Source organism: Pelobates fuscus, chromosome 1, assembly GCF_036172605.1.
Source record: "Pelobates fuscus isolate aPelFus1 chromosome 1, aPelFus1.pri, whole genome shotgun sequence".
NCBI classification, from domain to species: domain Eukaryota; kingdom Metazoa; phylum Chordata; class Amphibia; order Anura; family Pelobatidae; genus Pelobates; species Pelobates fuscus.
In genome coordinates, this window is record NC_086317.1 from 209574160 (window position 1) to 209593722 (window position 19563).

At 39.0% G+C, this 19563-nt stretch overlaps 1 protein-coding gene and 1 non-coding gene across 2 annotated transcripts; both read right to left on the reverse strand.

Annotated features, from left to right (window-relative positions):
* Window positions 1-2734: 2734 nt before the first annotated feature.
* On the reverse strand, window positions 2735-16585 carry PPP1R8 (protein phosphatase 1 regulatory subunit 8). The gene is made up of 7 exons (XM_063444462.1): window positions 16479-16585; window positions 13908-13968; window positions 9277-9430; window positions 7716-7933; window positions 5123-5267; window positions 4167-4231; window positions 2735-4078 (listed from the first exon to the last, which is right to left on the reverse strand). Exons 1-7 carry the CDS (start codon window positions 16526-16528, stop codon window positions 3731-3733), a joined length of 1041 nt encoding a protein of 346 aa, XP_063300532.1. The 5' UTR covers window positions 16529-16585; the 3' UTR covers window positions 2735-3730.
* Window positions 12635-12794, reverse strand: LOC134576931 (small Cajal body-specific RNA 1). Its single transcript, XR_010085898.1, has one exon. It is a non-coding gene; the product is annotated as a small Cajal body-specific RNA 1 (non-coding RNA).
* Window positions 16586-19563: the final 2978 nt, after the last annotated feature.

Genomic DNA, 19563 nt, shown 5'->3' on the forward strand with positions numbered 1-19563 from the left:
CAAAAAAGGCAAGGTGGAAATAGGTCGATTGTTGCTCAACTCGGAGCGTGGCACAGTTGGTGTCTTCAGCAGAGGGATAACCACAGCCTGCTTCAGAATGCCAGGAACAACTCCGGTGGCAAATTACATACTAACAATGTCTGCAATATAGGGGGCCAAAGCATCAGCGGCATCCTTCACCAGCTGAGCAGTGCAGGGATCCAGCGATGAGGACGATGCCCTGAGAGACTTGAGGATGAACAGAATCTCAGATGAACTAACGGGTTTAAAATTCGAGAACATCGAGCCATCATAGGGTGTAAAAGTTTCTGCATCAGGTTCCACCACTATGTTGCTCCTGATTAGATCAATTTTTTGTTTAAAAAAGTGAGAAAGGGATTCGCAAAACTTTTGAGATGTTTCTTCTTGAGGAAGCGAACAGTTAGGATTTGCTAGGAGGTTTGTTGTGCGAAAAAGCTCTGTTCTTCTTGAGAGACTGTTTGTTATTCACTTTTTGGTGTTGGTAATATTTTTACGTTAATACTGTTGGAGCAACTACCTTTCATATATTTATACTTTCTTATCTGGTAACGGTATCAGAAGCAGATTGTGGCCAAGAAGCTCTTCCACTGTTTGGACTTTAATGTAATACTATTGGAACTTAAGCAAGCACAATTTTAGAATTATACTGGTCAAATGAGCACCCTTAACTCAGCATATTTGTGCCCTCCAAAATGTAGACAACATTACACATGCATGTTAGAAAGGCATGAGTATACATACATTGTGTTCAATAGCATGGAGTGTCACTTTAACTATTGCTTATTATAAACCAATAATAAAAGCAAACAGGAGCCAGGGAGTGAACTTCTAGTTGTAATTAGCTAAACACAATTCCAAAGGAGAAAATAAAATTCAAAATGCAGTTAAAATGTTTTATCTCACCTTGAGGTTGCTTTACAAAAAAATACACGAAGAATACAATGTCTAGAGTTGAAGGTAAATTAAAACAGGACATATTATGGTGCTATGGTAATGTACTAAAAATGCACTCTTAAAAAGTCCAATTCCTGATTAAAGAATTACAAAGCGTAAAAAGATGTATATGTTTATATCAAATCTACACATTAAAAAATATATATATATATATTTACAATAAACTGTATTCTTTCAGATGAAGAATGAGTTTAAATTGGTGAGAAAGACAAGAAAGTTTTAATCCATGTCACGTGGTACACTTTTTGAAAGGAACACTCCCACCCCAATAACCACTTTGGCAAAATGAGTGCAGGGTCTGGACACCCTTTTACCATTAGTGTTTAAATTGTTTTCGAATGGTTTAACTTTAAAAGTAATCCTCACAGTGTCTGTCCTCTCTCCGGTTGCCACAGTATCAGGATGGCTTGCTGGGCAGCTAGTGAAATACTGACACAAGCATCCTATCACAGGCCAACTGGCAGCTCCTCATGATCATTGCAGTAGCCTGAAGGACAGGTGCAAGAGGGAAAAAAAACTATGGCCTTAAAGCACTGAAAACCCCTTGAAGGGAAGATGGCATCTCCTGCCCTCATATCACTGAGACAAAGTCATTATGGTGGAGGGAGTATTCCTTGAAATGTTAAATTTTCCTCCTGATAATTAACTGTGAGTACTCATTAGTACAGCATACATGGGACATTTTGTAAAATAGGTATAGACTATGATTAGTCTGAGCCAGGAATTGTGGAGGAATAACTACAAACTGTTTTGCAGACTGTTAAGAAAAAATGTATTGTGCAATGGAACCAAAAGGAATGTGAGAAATTTGAAGTTTTTAAGTCAAAATTATTTTAAAAAAAATAAATATAAAAAATGATTCCATCTGTCCTCTATAGAACCACTAAGCATTTAAACATATAGATGGGTGTGTGTTTAGTGAGAGTGCACATACAGAGCAAGAGTGTTTTACCAACAGTTTCACTAATTTACTCCCCCTCAAAAATAAAAAAGCACATATTTTAACCATGAGTGTTAGGTGCATGAATACATTAATTTAGCACATGCCACACTCATGCTTTCACACAATTAGGTCTGTAAATGGTTTCTTTTCAGTTATTCTTGTTGTTATCGCATTGGTTTTAGTTCTTGGAACACATCTCATATTCACAGAATATGTAAACTGGAACCTCTAATTTCAGTGCAGTAGTTTTAGTTTTTTTTCCAATGATTCCCTTCATAGAACTGCTCTTCGTACATCTGTTATTATTGTAATTATCATGGTAATACACTCAACATAGCATTAACTCATAGCTCAAATACTACATGTTGAATACCAATCCAAGGGAGCTAAACACGTTTTCAGAATTATATTTTATACCTTTTTCATTTTTTAAGGAACAGTTAAGTTAATTTAAAAAAAAAAGTCCAATATTCCCGTTTGCATAAGTTCATTGTTCCACCTCTTTTCTTGATGCTGAACACTCAGTTTTTATAGATGGCTTAAATTGGTTGGCTCCTGCTTTCAGTGACTTACCCAGCCGTTACAGTGAATGCACTGCTAGCTCTCACATGCACACTACATCAGGTATCCTGCCTTCCAGGCTTTGTCAGCATAAAATGAAATTATATTCTGGCAGTGCAGCTCACTAGTCAGGTGTTTTTAGTTTGTGTTTCCAACCTTACATCCCACACCCGCCATCCCCCTTAAAAATAAAAATCCACAAACTATAACCCATAATATCTAACAATAAAAAAAAAAGTTACTATACAATAGAAATTCAAAAGAAAATAATACATTTTTGACTACTACTATAAAGATTATTTTAAACTAAAATTACACAGATTATGATAAGAGAAGCAACAAAAAGTTTGTTTTAGAATATTATCTCCATTGCACCTAGAAAATGTGTCTTTAAATAAGGGAAATCTAATCATACAAATGTATATAATAAAGTTCATTACAGCAAGGTAAGGTCAAAGATGTATCAGACTTTTGAACAGTGTAATAGATTTAAACACACGTTAAATGACAACTAAATTACACACATCAGTCTACCTGCAAACATGAATACATTGAAAACTATTATAATTACTCACTGAAAATGGTACCAATCCATATACTAGATAAGGGATCCTTAACTCCTGGCCTTGAGGTCCTCACACGGCCTATGTTTCACTTATTTATTTTAAAAAATAGGATATCAAAAAACAAAGGTCTGTATGCTGCATGGAGTGAATTACCCCAGTATTAGAGGACTAAAGTCCCTTTCTAGTGTTCACATGCACAAGCGTACATTCAAACCATAAGTGTAACATTATATTATAAACTCATAGAAATCAAATTATACATATCAAAAATAATCTGTCACTATAGCTGTACATGTGTGCAGGTTTCTATACACTGTATAAAAACCCAAGAAATCATAGAGTGTGTGTGAGTCTGCGTGCGCGTAAATGCTTTTTAGGTTCCTCCACTGACAAGGTTTGCGGTTACAACAGTAAGTGAGGTGTTCTTCATCGGTGTATAAACATACAATGGGAGAGGAACATGACCATTATCAAGAGGAAATTTAAGGGTACAAAAGCTTCACTTTAATCACTGTAATTTTTCACTTCCTGCCTACAATCCAGTCGGCGAAGAACAGACATGGTATATACAATCAGGCAGGAAATGGGCCAGGAGCCCTGTTTCTTTTAGAAACCGATAAAATGAATATGACTGATCATTCAAAGTGTCCCGGAACCCCTTTATCCTGCAACTGGTTTAAGTCTATCAAATAAGCAAAGAAGGAGTGGGCTTTTTTCCAGGCCATGCTTCCTTGGCATACTTCTTTTTCTTAGGCTCATTAACAGCTTCTGTAGTGAAGCTGGATGGTGTAGGAGCAACTGTAATTGGTACAGCAGTAGGAGTAGTTGGGGTAAGATCCACCTCAGGGGCCAAGTTGGGAAAAGGCATGCCCCCTATAAGGGCAGTAGCATGGCTACCTGCTGTCTGTGCTCCTGCCTCAGCATTGGTAGGTGGTAGGCCACCATAAAGACCTGCAGAAAATGGGAAGTTTTGAACACGCCGTCCCACAGAGTCTTCAAGGCTTAGGGATCCAGGGTTATCAGACTTCTTTTTCTGTTGAAGACAAAGCATTTCAGAAGTGAAGGGGGGTAAGGGGTATTTATAGATTAGAGAAAGGTAGGGGAAAAATTGAGAAACATACTTTTACAGGAACAACAGCTGTCTGCACCATATTCCTAAAACGTCCAACTGAGGGATCTACATCCTCTGCAGATAAAGGGGAAAAAATTAACATGTTATTTTAGGTTTCAGCACAGACTTACTCTTAAAAACAACCAAAGAGTTTGATAAATACAAATCCAAGTTTTGATATGGGGAAGGCCACAAGGCATTCATTCAAGAAAAAGGCTGCCTGTAAACCTAACAGGGAAGTAATAGGGCTGATTTAGAAAGTTGATTGAAAATCATTAGTTTTCAATTTCAATTTTTTTTGTGTAAAGAATAATTCTGGATACCGTTCCAAAAGTAGAGTAGTCACTATTGAACCAGTGGAATGCTCCTACTGATTGATACACTTTCAGAACTTTGCACCAGTAATAAACCCATTTCAAGCAGGAGTTTATAGGAAATTTCGTTCAGCACTTCTTTCATCAGTAAAATAAATTAAGCTGTTACCTAAGATGATCGCTCTGAATGTTGTTTTTAACATAGGTCAGTTGCTTTGAGAAAGGAACAATAAAAAGCAAATGCAGTTCCAGGTAGTGGGAATTTCTACAATACGCCCAAATATAGCAGTTAGAGTAAGAAGTAAAGTTTCCTCCTACAACATGTCACTGAAGATGTGGATTGACAGATAGTGTGATTTTTGCAAACTGATTCAGTTAAATAATGGTTTCCAGAGAGACACGGAACCACCATGGACCATAATGTAAACAAAGCGCAAATGTTATAATGCTTGGAGTTTTCCCTTTAACTTCTTTCTTGTCAGAGACTCTTAGTATCTCGATAGCCTGGTAAACCTTTTCCTCAAATAATACAAATATACTGAATCCAAAATGAAACAAAATGTAGAGATGAGATTAACCCGTTTGTCAAAGTACACAAATCACATAAATAAATCAGAAGTACACTTAAGTAAACACAGGAATTCCCACTCACCTGGGTTGATAACTTCATCGTCTTCGTTGAATGTTACCCGGGAATTCCTCCTCTTCCTTTTTGGTCTCTGAATATCAAGGTTGCCCTCTTCAATGGTGAGCGTGGATATTCTCTTGTTGTGTGCAGTGTTGAACTCTGTCAGATTCTGCAAATTGATGCATACTTGCTTAAATCAAGACATTTCAAAAACTTTGCTTTACACTACCTTTGACCGTTAAACTGCATATAGATGCAATCTATATAAGGGCAGAGTACAGAATATTTGATACAGTCCTGACCTCAACATCTGAGGAAAGGGATTTAGGGGTAATTATTTCAGATGACCTAAAGGTAGAGCAGCAGGAAATGCTAGTAGAATGCTTGGTTGTATAGGGAGAGGTATTAGCAGTAGAAAGAGGGAAGTGTTCATGCCATTGTACAGAACACTGGTGGAGACCTCACCTGTAGTATTGTACCTATCCCCAGAAGGATATTGATACTTTAGAGAGAGTTCAGAGAAGGGCTACTAAACTGGTTCATGGATTGCAGGGTAAAACTTACAAGGAAAGGTTAAAGGATCTTAACATGTATAGCTTGGAGGAAAGACAAGACCAGGGGGATATAATAGAAACATTTAAATACATAAAGGGAATCAACACAGTAAAGAGGTAGAGTATATTTAAAAAAAAAAAAGAAAGAAAAACTACCTTACCAAGAGGACATGTAGAAAATACAAAAGTCAGGAACACAAAAAAAACTGTATTCCATTCCAGCCTGTGCTGGCCCCACCCTGATCCGCCTCCTTGCTGTCATCATCAGCATTTATGATTTTTAGCCAATCAAGCATTGGCTTGGCTGAAATCTACAAGGAGGCGGAGCTAAACACAGCAAGGCCAATCAGCACCTCCTCATAGAGTTGTATTGAATTAATGCATCTCTATACAGAAAATAGTGCCTCTCCATGCAAAGCGTGGAGAAGCTGAATGGCAGTGCTGCAAGTGGAGGTGTCCCTAGGGGGCAATGTAAACACTGCTTTTCCTTCGAAAAGTCAGGGTTTACATCAAAATCGCTGCATGGAATGAATATACTCACCAGACTACTCACATTAAGCTGTTGTTGCTCTGGTGACTATAGTGTCCCTTTAAATTAAGGGAAGGGGGGGCGCAAAGATTTAAAAACATCAGGAAGCATTACATTACTGAGAGGGTAGTGGATGCATGTAATAGCCTTCCAGCTGAAGCGGTAGAGGTAACACAGTGAAGGAGTTTAAGCATGCGTGGGATAGGCATAAGGCAATCCTAGATATAAGATAAGGACAGGGACTAATGACAGTATTGAGTGGCTTAGCTACAATTAAATTATGCATCACTATTAGTCTTTAAAGTAAAACACTATATTGTTTTAAACATGTATCATCTAAAGCAGGGGTGGGGAACCTTTGGCTCTCCAGATATTGTGGACTACATCTCCCTAAATGGTTTGCCAGCATTATGTATGCAAGAGCATTATGGGAGATGTAGTCCAAAACATCTGGAGGGTCAAAGGTTTCCCACCCCTACCCTAAAGCATAGAATGTTCATTTTTTATAAAAGGTAATAAAAGACAAACAGATTAGATTCAGATTTAAAAAAAAAAAAAAAAATCAATCAGGGCTATTCACTAAAGTGAGAATGGAAAGTGAACTTCAAAATGAAGTTTTCCAGTTTGGCTATATTGATCCTAAATTCGAAATTCAGCTTGAATGTTCACTTTAGTGAATAATCTTGTATATCTATAACACTGACACATTTTGCAAAAAGTGCAGACTTTGAAAGAAATTGACACTTTGTTACATACCCTTGGCAGACAACAGATCATGTTAATTCCTGGTTTGTTTAGTTCAGCAGAGCTAAACTCAAATGGCAGCAATTGCTCAGAGCACCTACCTTGCAAAGACTTCTCATTGAAAAGTCTGTAAGTCTTGCGAGACTTACACTGGGAGCTGACAGAGGGAGCTGACCGGACCGGCGCGGAGGAGAAGGGAGCTGACAGGAGCTGCAGGAGAGGTAAGTGCTTCCTGCCAGCCCCATGTCTGTATTATGGCAATGTAAATATACTGACTCGAGTATAAGTCGAGTTGGGTTTTTTCAGCACAAAAAATGTGCTGAAAAACTCTGCTTATACTCGAGTATATACGGTACATCTTAAAGTACACTTATAATGTAATCATATATATGCATAATATATTATAAAATGCTTTATTTATACAGCTCAGACTGTCCCCCTGCTGACAGCGCCATGGACTGCTAGAGCTGCGGTGGACAGAGCTGGGGTCTCGGGCATGGTACTGATACAAGTATGGTTCCAAATCTTGATGTTAAGAGTTAATAAACATGGGGTTGGACCTACAGTAGGTGTAGCACAACACCAAAAGGCATCTAAAACAGTTTTACAAAAAAATAAATAAGTCACACAGGGCACCATTCAGAGGCTAATTCCCAAAGGACCATTCTAGTCACTCTCAGTCACATTGTGAACGAGAAAAGGATAATAAATAAAAAACACATGCTAGCTAGACAGTATTGATAAATAAAAGTTTTCTCTAGCTCTTTTCTGCCAAGTTAATTGCACTTACATCAAGCTCTGTTTCCTCTTCTGGAAGGCCCAACAGACCTTTTAACTCTTCGTCCTCTCCTGCTTTATCATCACCTTTCAAGGCAGAGGGGAGAGTTTGAGGTTTTTCTCTAAGAGTATACATTCGTGTGGAGGCTCCAAATGAAACTGTGGAGTCTATAGGGATTTGTTGTGGCTTGTGGGGTTCTAAACGGATATGACCCAGAAATGTTCCATGCGCTGGGAGGAGGGGGAAGAGAGAAAAGGGAAACAATGATCAATAAATTATTTGTACAAAAGTGCAAACAGTACAATAGATAAAATGTAAGAAATTTAGAGATACGTTTGACACTTACAAACAATGTTGCCCTCATAGTATCTAGTAATCCAATTACTGGACAGAAAAACAGCACATCCATATTATTTATATATTTTACAGATTAAGTAACAGTGCACAAATAATACAGCTTTCAATTTTGTATGGCTACTTAAAAATCACCTCTCTCAGCAAACAAATATGAGGATTTAGTTCCCCCCATATGGCCATATGGTGTTAAGCCCACCACTACTTCACAACAACCCAATGTCGGTGGGTCCTAAACTAAATCCAACATGGGTGACAAATTAAACAGTGCTAAATGAGCTAAACTGTATTTAAATAATCTGTTGTAAGGGCATTGTGTGGAAAAACAAATTGTATATACACACACACACAAGAGACATAATTCTGAGCACAGCTACATCCCTTTCACCACTAACACTGGGAGTGTACAAACACATTTTACCATTTAAGTACATATTATTATTTGTTGTAATACATTTTTTCCTCGCCTGCATTCCTTCTTTTACTTTATGTGGCTTCTGGTCAGAATACGCTAGCTTGGACAAAGATGGATATCGTTATATGAACCGGACAGTGGTCAGCTTCATGTCCATACCAAGACGAGGGTCTATCTGCTCATTTATTTTGAGTCGGTTTTCTTCCTCACATATTGCAGTTTAACATATATGGTGCATTTATTTATCTTCTTAAGAGATTTACGACATACTTTAAAAGAAGAATTTGTGATGTAAAGTAAAAAGTGAGTGGTAGCTAGAATATTATCTGCATGGTTTAATCAAAAGGCATTCCACTAAATAATGCACCAATTAACTGACTTTATCCAGTATGAAAGAATGGTTCATGTCTAATGACTCATGAGTGCCATTATAACCAACAGTGTGAAAGTATAGGAAAGGGTGAATGAGCCAGATGGGTTATTGAATATTTATGAACATATGAGATACAAAAGGGGGAGGGTTAACATAAATATTCAGAAAAGGAGAGAGTTACCTAAGAATGTACCCTGTCTGAAAATGTAATGTGAATAATGATGACTGCAAGGAAAGCTATCCTTAAAGTAACAATCAAATAAATATATTTATATATATATTTGACTTACTAATTTAACCAGCGTGTGTGTGTGTGTGTGTAAGTGTAACCTTGGCATAACTCAATATCACAGTTCTGTGCACAACCCTCTGAAGTAGAATATGGTGAACATCTCCTTTCAAAATAAAAATATTGACATAAAGGAACTTACTGCTGTTCAGATCTATGAGAAACACTCTTTTCAGGTGCTTGTGGTAAACCAAGGCTGTATGAACCCTGGAACATGACTGATGATCAATGGTGAAGTCACACATATCTGGATTCCTCCCAAACAGGTAGTATTTCTTCTCATCGATAATTAGCTTCTATGTAAGATAAAGCATACATTTTAATTAACTGTGCATTATAACTAACATACACCTTTGCACATGTTTGACTGCAAGCAGTTCTTGAAACAAAGTCTTAACCTAGCCAGGTCTGAATACAAAAATTGTATTCTATACTTAACGATATTTTCTTTTCCTGGATACAGGCTATGATGGCACTACAGATGGGTACAGCTCCTCCCACTCCTAAATTGGACAAGAACATCTAACTAAACAATAAAAAGACACCATCCCCTACAACCTCAGTCTTAGTCCACAGTCACAAACAAAAAGACGAAGTAGGGGTGGGAGTGTAGGGCTGCCATGGCCTATATCCGGGAAAAGAAAATATTGGTAAGTATGAAATACATTTTCTGTTTTCCTGGATATATCCATGGAAGCACTACTGGTGGGTAATACCCAAGCTAAAGACATAAGCGGGGGAAAAAAAAGAAAGAAAGAAAGAAAGAAAAAAATTATTAGAAACTCAATTACAATGCATATGAAAAGACAATCCTGCCAAACAGCTAGAAAATCAAAAAAAAAAAAAAAATAAGTGCCAAGTTACCACTAAACAAATGCAGTCAGGAGAAACATTAGCTGCTGCCCTGGAAGAGGCCAAAGATCTCAAAGAATGAGCACAAAGATCCAATGGGACCGGAACTCCAGACGTTTAATAAGCCTGGAAAATATGTGTGATGATCCAGTTACCAAAGGAAGTGGTAGAAACAGCCCGGCCCAACTTGTGTTCAGATGGAATAATAAAACAAGATGTTTTTCTGATGTTAGAGGTGCAAATAGTTCAAGCAAATTGAGAAACACTGAAGTAGATCCAGACAATGCCACTTTTTCTCCACTTCCAATGAAGGATGGGGAAAAAATGCAGGCCAGATGATCTTGATTGACATGGAAGGATCCATGATCTGAATGTGTTGATTCTTGCACCCACGTTTACCATCTCTTGAGATAGGTAAAGCCGGCTCTTCTGGAGGTTGTTAATCCCGGTGAATAAATACAATTTTGGAAAAGTTTATGGGAGCAGTGCTGAGACCGAACAGGAGAGTACAGCAGTATAATGTTGATGGTTCACCGCATATCTGAGAAACTACTGGCGAGAAAGGGCAATTGGAATAAACATAAAAATAAACAGCATGGAGATCTAAGGCAACCATCCAATCCCCTAGAAAGATGACATTGGTAATGGAACTGACTGATTACATCTTAAATCTTCTAATCATTTCCTCATATAGTTTGTAAAGATTCATGATGGGTCTCTATTCTCCTGATGCCGTCGGGGTCAAACAAAGACTTAAGTAGTAACATAATCCTTTTTCTCCATGAGGAACAGGGAAGATTACTCCTTTTGCTAAGAATGAGGTTGTGAAGAGATTAATAGCATTTGCCTTTTTTAGATCTAGAGAATTCTGGATTGTTAGAAACCGAGCATAAAGGATGGTAGGGAATCCCAAAATTAGCCTTTGCTTTAAATTTTTCTAACCCATTTGTCAGTGATCAACTGGGCCCATCCAGGACAATTAACATACATGAGTAAGCTTTAGACACCCATATAAAGCCATAATCAGGTAGGTGTATCCATACAAGGGAATTATCATCAGAAGGGGAAAATCCTCTAGGGGGACCTCCTTGGTGAGTCATCATGTCCTGAGGCTTCCATGGGGAGAGAGTGTGAAGTCCCCATGAGCTAGGAGTACCATAGATCCAAATAAGCTACAAAAGAAAAGGAAGAGGTGCAAAACAACATGTGTCCACCTGAAGGGGATGGAGTCTCTTATTATTATTAGAATAAGAAGTGTTCTTGTTCAATTTAGGAGGAAATTAGCTATTCCCATCTGTAGTGTTGCCATGATTATATCCAGAAAAGTAAAATATGTATAAAATGTCATTGTATGGGTGTCAATAGATTCATGTATGCGGGTTAAGAGGCATTGGTTTTATGTGAAGGTTGTATGCATTCCATAATTTCAGTTTTTTCCCCATGTCATTGGGAATGCCTCATTTGGCACAGTGGGGTCAGTGGCATGTTACTGTCCCTTTCTCCTAGTAGATGGCACCCTTCTACTAATGGTCACTTTTCCCTTCTATTTTGAATTTCCTATCTTTGCAAGAGAGTTGAAGACTCATCACTATTATCTAGCGTGAGCCACATGAACCTGGGCTTGCACTGCAGATCAGTACAATTCCAGCAAGGTTTATGCATTGGTAGTGCAGGATATTAACACACTACTGCAGCAAGCCATGGTGTACGCAATACGAACCAAGCTCCATTGAGCTGCACTTGAAATCGTGAGCTGGTTCTCTGTCTAGATGTCTTCAGACACCCAGACAGCTCCCTCCCATCTGATAAGATATGCTGCAATGCTGTCACAGGTAATCTAATATGTTCTTGCCCTAAATTGAAGGGTTACTCCAAACACCATGAACGCTTCAGTTATTTAAAGTGGTCATGGTGCCTGCAGACTGTATATGCAGTGGCTCGCTTTGAAACTCTGCACATATGGAGTTTAACTCCTCTGCTGCCAGAGGTCCAACTCCACTTTTGGCAGCTGCATCATTAGCCGGACTGGAACTCTAGGCTAATGTAATTTCTGTGTATTTTCCTAATACAATTCAACAGAATTGTATTAATTGGCTGAGAACGGTCAGCTGATGCGCTCAGCCAATACATGGCCGGTGGGATTGACTACCAGCTCCTGTAGCTCAGTCCAGCAGGAACTCAGGTATGAGGGAAAAGTGAGACCATAATTATATTTATATTATAAATATTTTAGTTGTGTCAATGCACCAGAAATGTAATGCAATAATATTGTTGTTTCCCTGTTCCATGTGTCAACTACGTATTCATGCATTCATTTTTTTTCCAGTGGTTAAGGGAGTGATCTGTGAAGGCGTTAATCGGTGAATGATTTTTACTGAAAAAACTTTGTACTCTGCAGTACTGTAACAAGCTGCTCTATGGGACTCACTACAGTTTCCCTAAATGCTCAATATACTCCATGCATGTTTCAAAAAATTTGCTAGAACAGGCTTCTATCTTTGGAAAACATATCACTACTCATATTTGCTACTTTCTCTGTAGAGAAGAAAAAAGTAATACAAATGATTTTATTTATTCCATAAAAGCAGAGTCCATACATATATTATAACCCATACCCATTACCTTGATTGCAGTTATCACATGCTTAAATCTGTGCCACAAGTTATAACCCAGTGTGCAACTTCACACAATGAGCTTAAATGCTTATGGCTTAATTAATATGGCACTTAAGAGACCCAGATACCATGGAATATGCACAAGTCTGAGTGCAAACTTGGGCATGCATATCTAGGTTAGTATCAAGTGCAGAGTGTCCTACTACTAACAGTATGTATTATGCTTCATTATAGAGAGTTACAATGAATGTCAAGTACACAAGTAAATACACATGAAGCCTTTAAAGGGACACTATATGCACCAAAGCAATGTGTAACTTTAAAACCCCCTTCTGCAGCTTACCTTAATCCAGCGCCGGGCTTCCTCGGCGCTGGTGACCTCTCCTCCCCGCCCGACGTCTTTTCCCTAGTGGAGCGGAATGAGCGTCAAGTGCCACGCGCGCAAAGAGTCCATAGGAAAGCGCAATGGATGCGAAATTCGCATCCAGCGTTGCATATGCGCCTCTAGTGGCTGTCCGGAAGACAGCCACTAGAGGCGGGATTAACCCCAAACGTAAACAGTTTTTCTGAAACTGCTATGTTTGCATCTGAAGGGTTAAAACCTGAGGGACCTGGCACCCAGACCACTTCATTGAGCTGAAGTGGTCTGGGTGACTATAGTGTCCCTTTAACAGTAACTTTAAATTTATTTTAGTAAATAACCATACTTTGCCAGTGTCCAAATATTTCCATTTCAGATGTAACTGTATATACCAAAATCACTTCCATAAGCCAAAGGTTGTTGTTTTTTTTTGTTGCGTACAGAGAGTTAGTTTAAACTGAAAGGTACATATATTTCTATAGCATTTTTCTCAATGGGTTGCCACTTATAGGCTGAAAGTGGTCAGGTGATGTTCTCAGCCTACCTCCAGAGCCCAAGTGAAACCCTTCTGCATTGGAGCCTGGGCCAGAGGAGCCAAGCAAATTGGTTTAGGAAGACTCTGTTAAACCATTCAAAAACTTGTTAACCTCATAAGGTAACACGAGGTAACAAGAAACACACCTAATGACCCTATAGTACCAGGAAAACAAGTGTTTTCCTGGCACTATAGTGGTCCTTTAAGTAGTCAGACGCTAATTTCAGATATGGCAAGTCATCAGTTGTGTACTACTTGGTTTCAAGTAACACTTGCTGCATACAATTTATTCATTTAATGCATTTGCATACCAATATGACCACACATTCATATCTACACTCGATCGCTTGACTTAATTTCACAGGTACATAAAGGATTAACAACAATGTGAATTTATAATGTTTTCATACCTCTATAAGCTTGTCTCCTTTAACTACATCAAGATGTAGACCTGGAGGTGGCTTCCCTGCCCTATATGGGGAGAAATATTCAATTAGCCATGATCCAATACAAAAAAAAACACAAATACAAATGTTTTTGAGACCTGAACTTTATAATGTCCTTACTATTGCATTGGAAGTTAAAGCATTGTGGTGCTTTTAAGACAGGGCTTGACAAATCCCAGGCGGCCTGGATTTGACAGTCCTCATGCATTGGGAGGAAGTGAACAGAACTGTAATTAGTTCCTCCCGGCACTGAGGCCACGCAGGGAGTACACTAAATAAAAATGGCTCTGCTTGCCGTCCGCCCCCATTCCACATAACCAGCTGGTCGTCCACCCACCCATTCCCCTGCACTACCTCAGCGCCGGGAGGAAGTAATTACAGTTCCCTTCGCTTCCTTCCGACGCATAGAGAGCTACATGAGGATACACAAGGAGGAGTCTGGACCAGCGGCATCCATCCCCACTGTCACCTGATGCTGCCTAGTCCCACTGGACCCTAGGGAAGCCACCCTCCTGCGCCCAAAAGGTAGGAAACCGGAGGGTGGTTAAAAATATGTATTTTTTTTTTTATTTAATTTCCGTGTGCATCTGTATTTATATCTATTGGAATGTATCATATACAGTAATTAGAATAAGAAAAAAATTATACTTTGTAAGTGTGTGAGAAAATGTGTGTGTCAGTGACTGTACATGTGCGCATATGTCTGTCCAGAACCAGCAAGGTACTTTTGTGCAATATTTTAAAAGGGACACTATAGACACCAAAACAGCTTTAGCTTTGTTATGGACATGATAGATGTGTAACATTTTAAGTCTTTTTTTTTTGTGTTCTTACAACCAAAACTCACACACACTTGGTTATTTCTCACACAGTAGAGATTCCACTACTGTAAGCATTTAACACAGCAGTTATTGATGAAACCTTTGAAATGCGCAAACTAATTCATACAAAATCGCAGCAAGATTAACCCATTAAGGACACATGACATTTGTGACATGTCATGATTCCCTTTTATTCCAGAAGTTTGGTCCTTAAGGGGTTAAAGGGACACTACAGGCACCCAGACCACTTCAGCTCATTGAAGTGGTCTGGATGCATAGTCCCTGGTCTCTTAACCCTAAAAATGTAATTATTACAGTGTTTAATAAACTGCAATAATTACCTTTGACTGTTAAAGGACCACTCTAGTGCCAGGAAAGCATACTCTTTTTCCTGGCACTAGAGGGCCCTGAGGGTGCCCCCACCCTCAGGGACCCCCTCCCGCCCGGCTCTGGAAAGGGGTTAAATCTTACCTTTTTCCAGCGCTGGGCGGAGAGCTCTCCTCCTGCTCTCCTCCTCCGATCCGCCTCTTCTCCCCGTCGGCTGAATGCGCACGCGCGGCAAGAGCTGCGCGCGCATTCAGCCGGTCACATAGGAAAGCATTCATAATGCTTTCCTATGGACGCGTGCGTGCTCTCACTGTGATTTTCACAGTGAGAATCACGCAAGCGCCTCTAGCGGCTGTCAGTGAGACAGCCACTAGAGGAAATAGGGGAAGGCTTAACTAATTGATAAACATAGCAGTTTCTCTGAAACTGCTATGTTTATAAAACAATTAGTTAACCCTAGCTGGACCTGGCACCCAGACCACTTCATTAAGCTGAAGTCGTCTGGGTGCCTAGAGTGGTCCTTTAACTGCACCTCAGGTAGCTGTTTACCAAACAGTCACTAGAGGATTTCCATGTCTTTTAGTCCTGTATGTGATTAAAGAAGGTTGGGACATGCTAATTTAAAAACAAATGTGATCCACTTTAAGACATAGCCTTTCATACTTCATTCGTTGCCTTATATCCTCTGTTGTTATTATTATTAGCATTTATATAGTGACACACCACCTTACAATTATAATCAGGAATATAAACCATGTACTGACGTATAACCATTTGTACAGTTTTTTTTCTTTTGCCACTTAAGATCATATCTATATGAAATAACTCAAAAACAGGCAATAAGTAATTATTAACATACATGTGCTTAAAAAAAAATGGTATGTTATAAAATTCCAGCTGATTAGTTTGTGTTGAGGAGCTTTGCCTTATATGGCTTGCAAAGTTCTTCAAATAGCACAATAGCAGTCTTTCAGATATTGATAAGCAGAGCTCATCATGCCAAGTATTAGGATCAATATGTTATTAATAGCTGACTTGAGAAGGAGGTCAAACAGTAGATAGATGGTTTAACTCCTGGCCAGCCCTGCCATGCAGCCAGTCACACCCACCAGCTACCATGTACAGCACGATATAAGCTCCCCATCTTGTATTCTACATTATCTGTGTGTTTCTGTTTGTTCACCCATAACAGTCCGTCTCCCATAGACCCAACATGAAACACAGCCAATTAGCCATTTACCCCAGCCTGCCTGCAAGGCTAGAATATTGGCTGGCTCGCCACTCTCAATGCATTTCTCCACACTGTATCCACACTGTTACATCAAGCCTAGTGATACACAGAACAACATCCCCTTATCTATCAATATCCATGTCACAGCTCTCATACCAGTTTGGACACTCAAACACATATTTGTTTGAGTTCGGATTCGCCGCCATCTTTGCTACAGATCCTGCTCCCTGGGCATTCTGGGAGAACGTTTCACGCTACATCCGGTTGATGCTACTGCGCATGCGCTCACGGCCGTTCATTTACAGGACCTTTAGCTGAAATGGTAATAGCAACGCAGAGACAGAGGTGAGTACGTCGACTAAATCCGCCCCCCAGAAGGGGAAACCAGAGCGTGCAAGAAAGGTTCCGCGTGTGGTATTGCCTTTCCATAGCTCTGGCTGTACTGTAAGCTATAATTCATAGAGTCTCGAATATTTTTATTTTTATAGTTATAAAATTAATAAATACAGCAAACTCCGTGAGAAACATCCAGAAAAGTTCATTGAATAACATGAAACTGAATGAAGCCGAAGTTGGCCTCATATTTAATAGATTCTTTAATTCTTCAAATCAGAGCTATTGTACATTATAAATTGTTTATATTTTTTGGAAGGGGAACAATGATAGCAGTTTCCCATTTTATTAATATGAATATCATATTTAAAGACATGGTAAGTGCATTGAGTTGGTTATGTTTCATTCATTAGTAACCAATGGTATCTCCTTACATTACAAATGGACAAAGAGGGACACTTTAATTTTAGGGATGTGATTGGGTGTGTGGCCAGGGCTATTCTGAGACATTTTAGGTGACTTACTCGTAATTATTTAAGCAATTTAGAACTTGAACAATGTATCTTATTTGCAAAGACTGATTTCTAAAGACATTAATTGTAGAATTAAAGACACATTACTGGAAGTATTATTGCTGTGAAGCTCTGTAGCGCTAGCAGGCTATTAACAGAGTAGGGTGCAAGAAAGTCTAAATTATATCTGTATTCCTAACACTATAGTCCTAATGCCTCTTGTCATTTGTCAAAAAAACAAAACAGCATAACACACCTTTTACCCATCGCAGTCTCCTTGGGCACTGCTATGACTTGCTCGAGTTATACTGGAGGCCAATCCACCTCTACTCATATAGGATGCACCTACGATTCCTTCATTGTATTCAATGATTCTCTATGGCTGACCATGACGGCACTGGGCATGCGTGCGTGACATGACAGTATGAGAGCCGGGAAGTAATATTCCCGGCTCTCATATCCAGAGGTCTTAATGGTGTGGCTTGACGCTACACTTCCAAGCCTTCTATTTAATTTAATATAGGGCTCGAGCGGTGGGACTGGATGGTCAGCACTGAAGGCATTATAACAACTTCAATAAGATGATGTATACACCAAAACCACTTCACTAAGCTAAAATTATTTTGGCGCTTAGATTGTCTCTCTAATGTCCCCCAGTAAAGTGGCTTTGTTGTATATATAATATCCCTACATCCTCACTGCTCAATCCTATTATCTCCTATGAGCTCACAACCCAGCTCACATTCCTATTTCATAACATATGGGAGATGCTTCCAGCCTTAGAGGTTAGAGAGGAAATCAAAATAGAAATCAAACTTTTAACATATGACTCCTGCAGTCAAATGAACTCGAAATGTAATGGGTCTCTGATGGCTGCAGTGTGAATTTTAGCTATGTGGGCAACAACTACATAATTGAACATATCTAAAGAAGTCAGATGGTGTGAGTACAGCCCTGGATTTCAAGGTTTCAAAAGAGATTACTAACTCCTTCTCAAAAAGATCCATATGCCTTTGTAGATCCACATCATCCAAGCTGGCAAAGCAAGATGGGATTACCCCAGGTGGGGAGTCTCTATTCCTCAAAAATGGTGTCAACAGAGAAATGGCTGATGTCAATTTACATTTTATAGCGTACTTATCCCAAATCACCTTGGAATTGTTAGTAGCTGAACATTGAGTGCACAGGAATGGTTGAGACATTTTTTGTAGCCAAATAAATATTGGAGAAGTTCAGCAGGAAAAAAGTGTCTTAGAACATAGGAGATTTAGAGAATTATTTATATTAGGTGTGTACAAATCCAGAAATAACACATAAAACTAAATACATAAAACTACAGCTTGTATGTAAGAGAAATTGCACACAATTGAACAGTTGGTTTCGAATGTGTTACACACATAGTTGGTCTAGATGTCTGTGTATCAGAACAAGAAAAAGTATGTGAACCCTTTGAAATGACATGGATTTCTGCACAAATTGGTCATAAAATGTGATCTGATCATCATCTAAGTCACAACAATAGACAATCACAGTCTGCTTAAACTAATAACACACAAAGAATGAAATGTTGCCATGTTTTTATTGAACACACCATGTAAATGTTGCCATGTATTTATGGTATTTGGCATGTTGTTTTCAAGAGGAACAGTCACTTCCCATGAGTTTTAATATTATGTATACTTATCCCTTTATTTAACAAATTAGGTTTAAGTTAAAGGAGCACTATAGTTTCAGGAATACAAAAATGTATTAGGTATAAAACTTTTATTTCAGCGGGTCTGGCTCCATCCCGATCCAGCTCCTTGGCTGAGATCATCAGACTCAATGCATCTCTATTAGGAATGTTCAGCATGGAAACACTGAATGTCAGTTGTACACATTGTGCAGCACTGACCCAGAAAACACCTATAGTGGCCGTCTGAGTGACTGCCACTGGAGGTGTCTCTAGGGCACAATGTAAACTCTGAAAAGGCAGTGTTTACATAAACATTAGAAAATGCGTGAATATCTGTGAAATAGGCGCTTATACAATATGAAAACGGATACAATAAAGTAGCAGCTACCACCCAAATAGGAACCCTTCGTCCTAGTATAGAGTAACAAACAATAAAGCAAACACCATTCCCTCACACAGTGGTAAAATGGTGCTCAAGAGTGGAGCACCATTTTACATAGAACACATGAATATGGGCAAGCAACATCAATCTGTTTTAGCTCGATGTGGCTACAAGAAAACTGAGAGAGAAAGAAGTCTAGGAAGTGCCAAACCTTGGTCAAGCAATCCCCCCCACTCCAAGCCTATATACATAAAATAATGTAATGAGAACTGTGCACAATGTATAGGGAAAATGCATGGTAGATAACGATAGTAGATGAGGTAAGTTTAAGATACTACT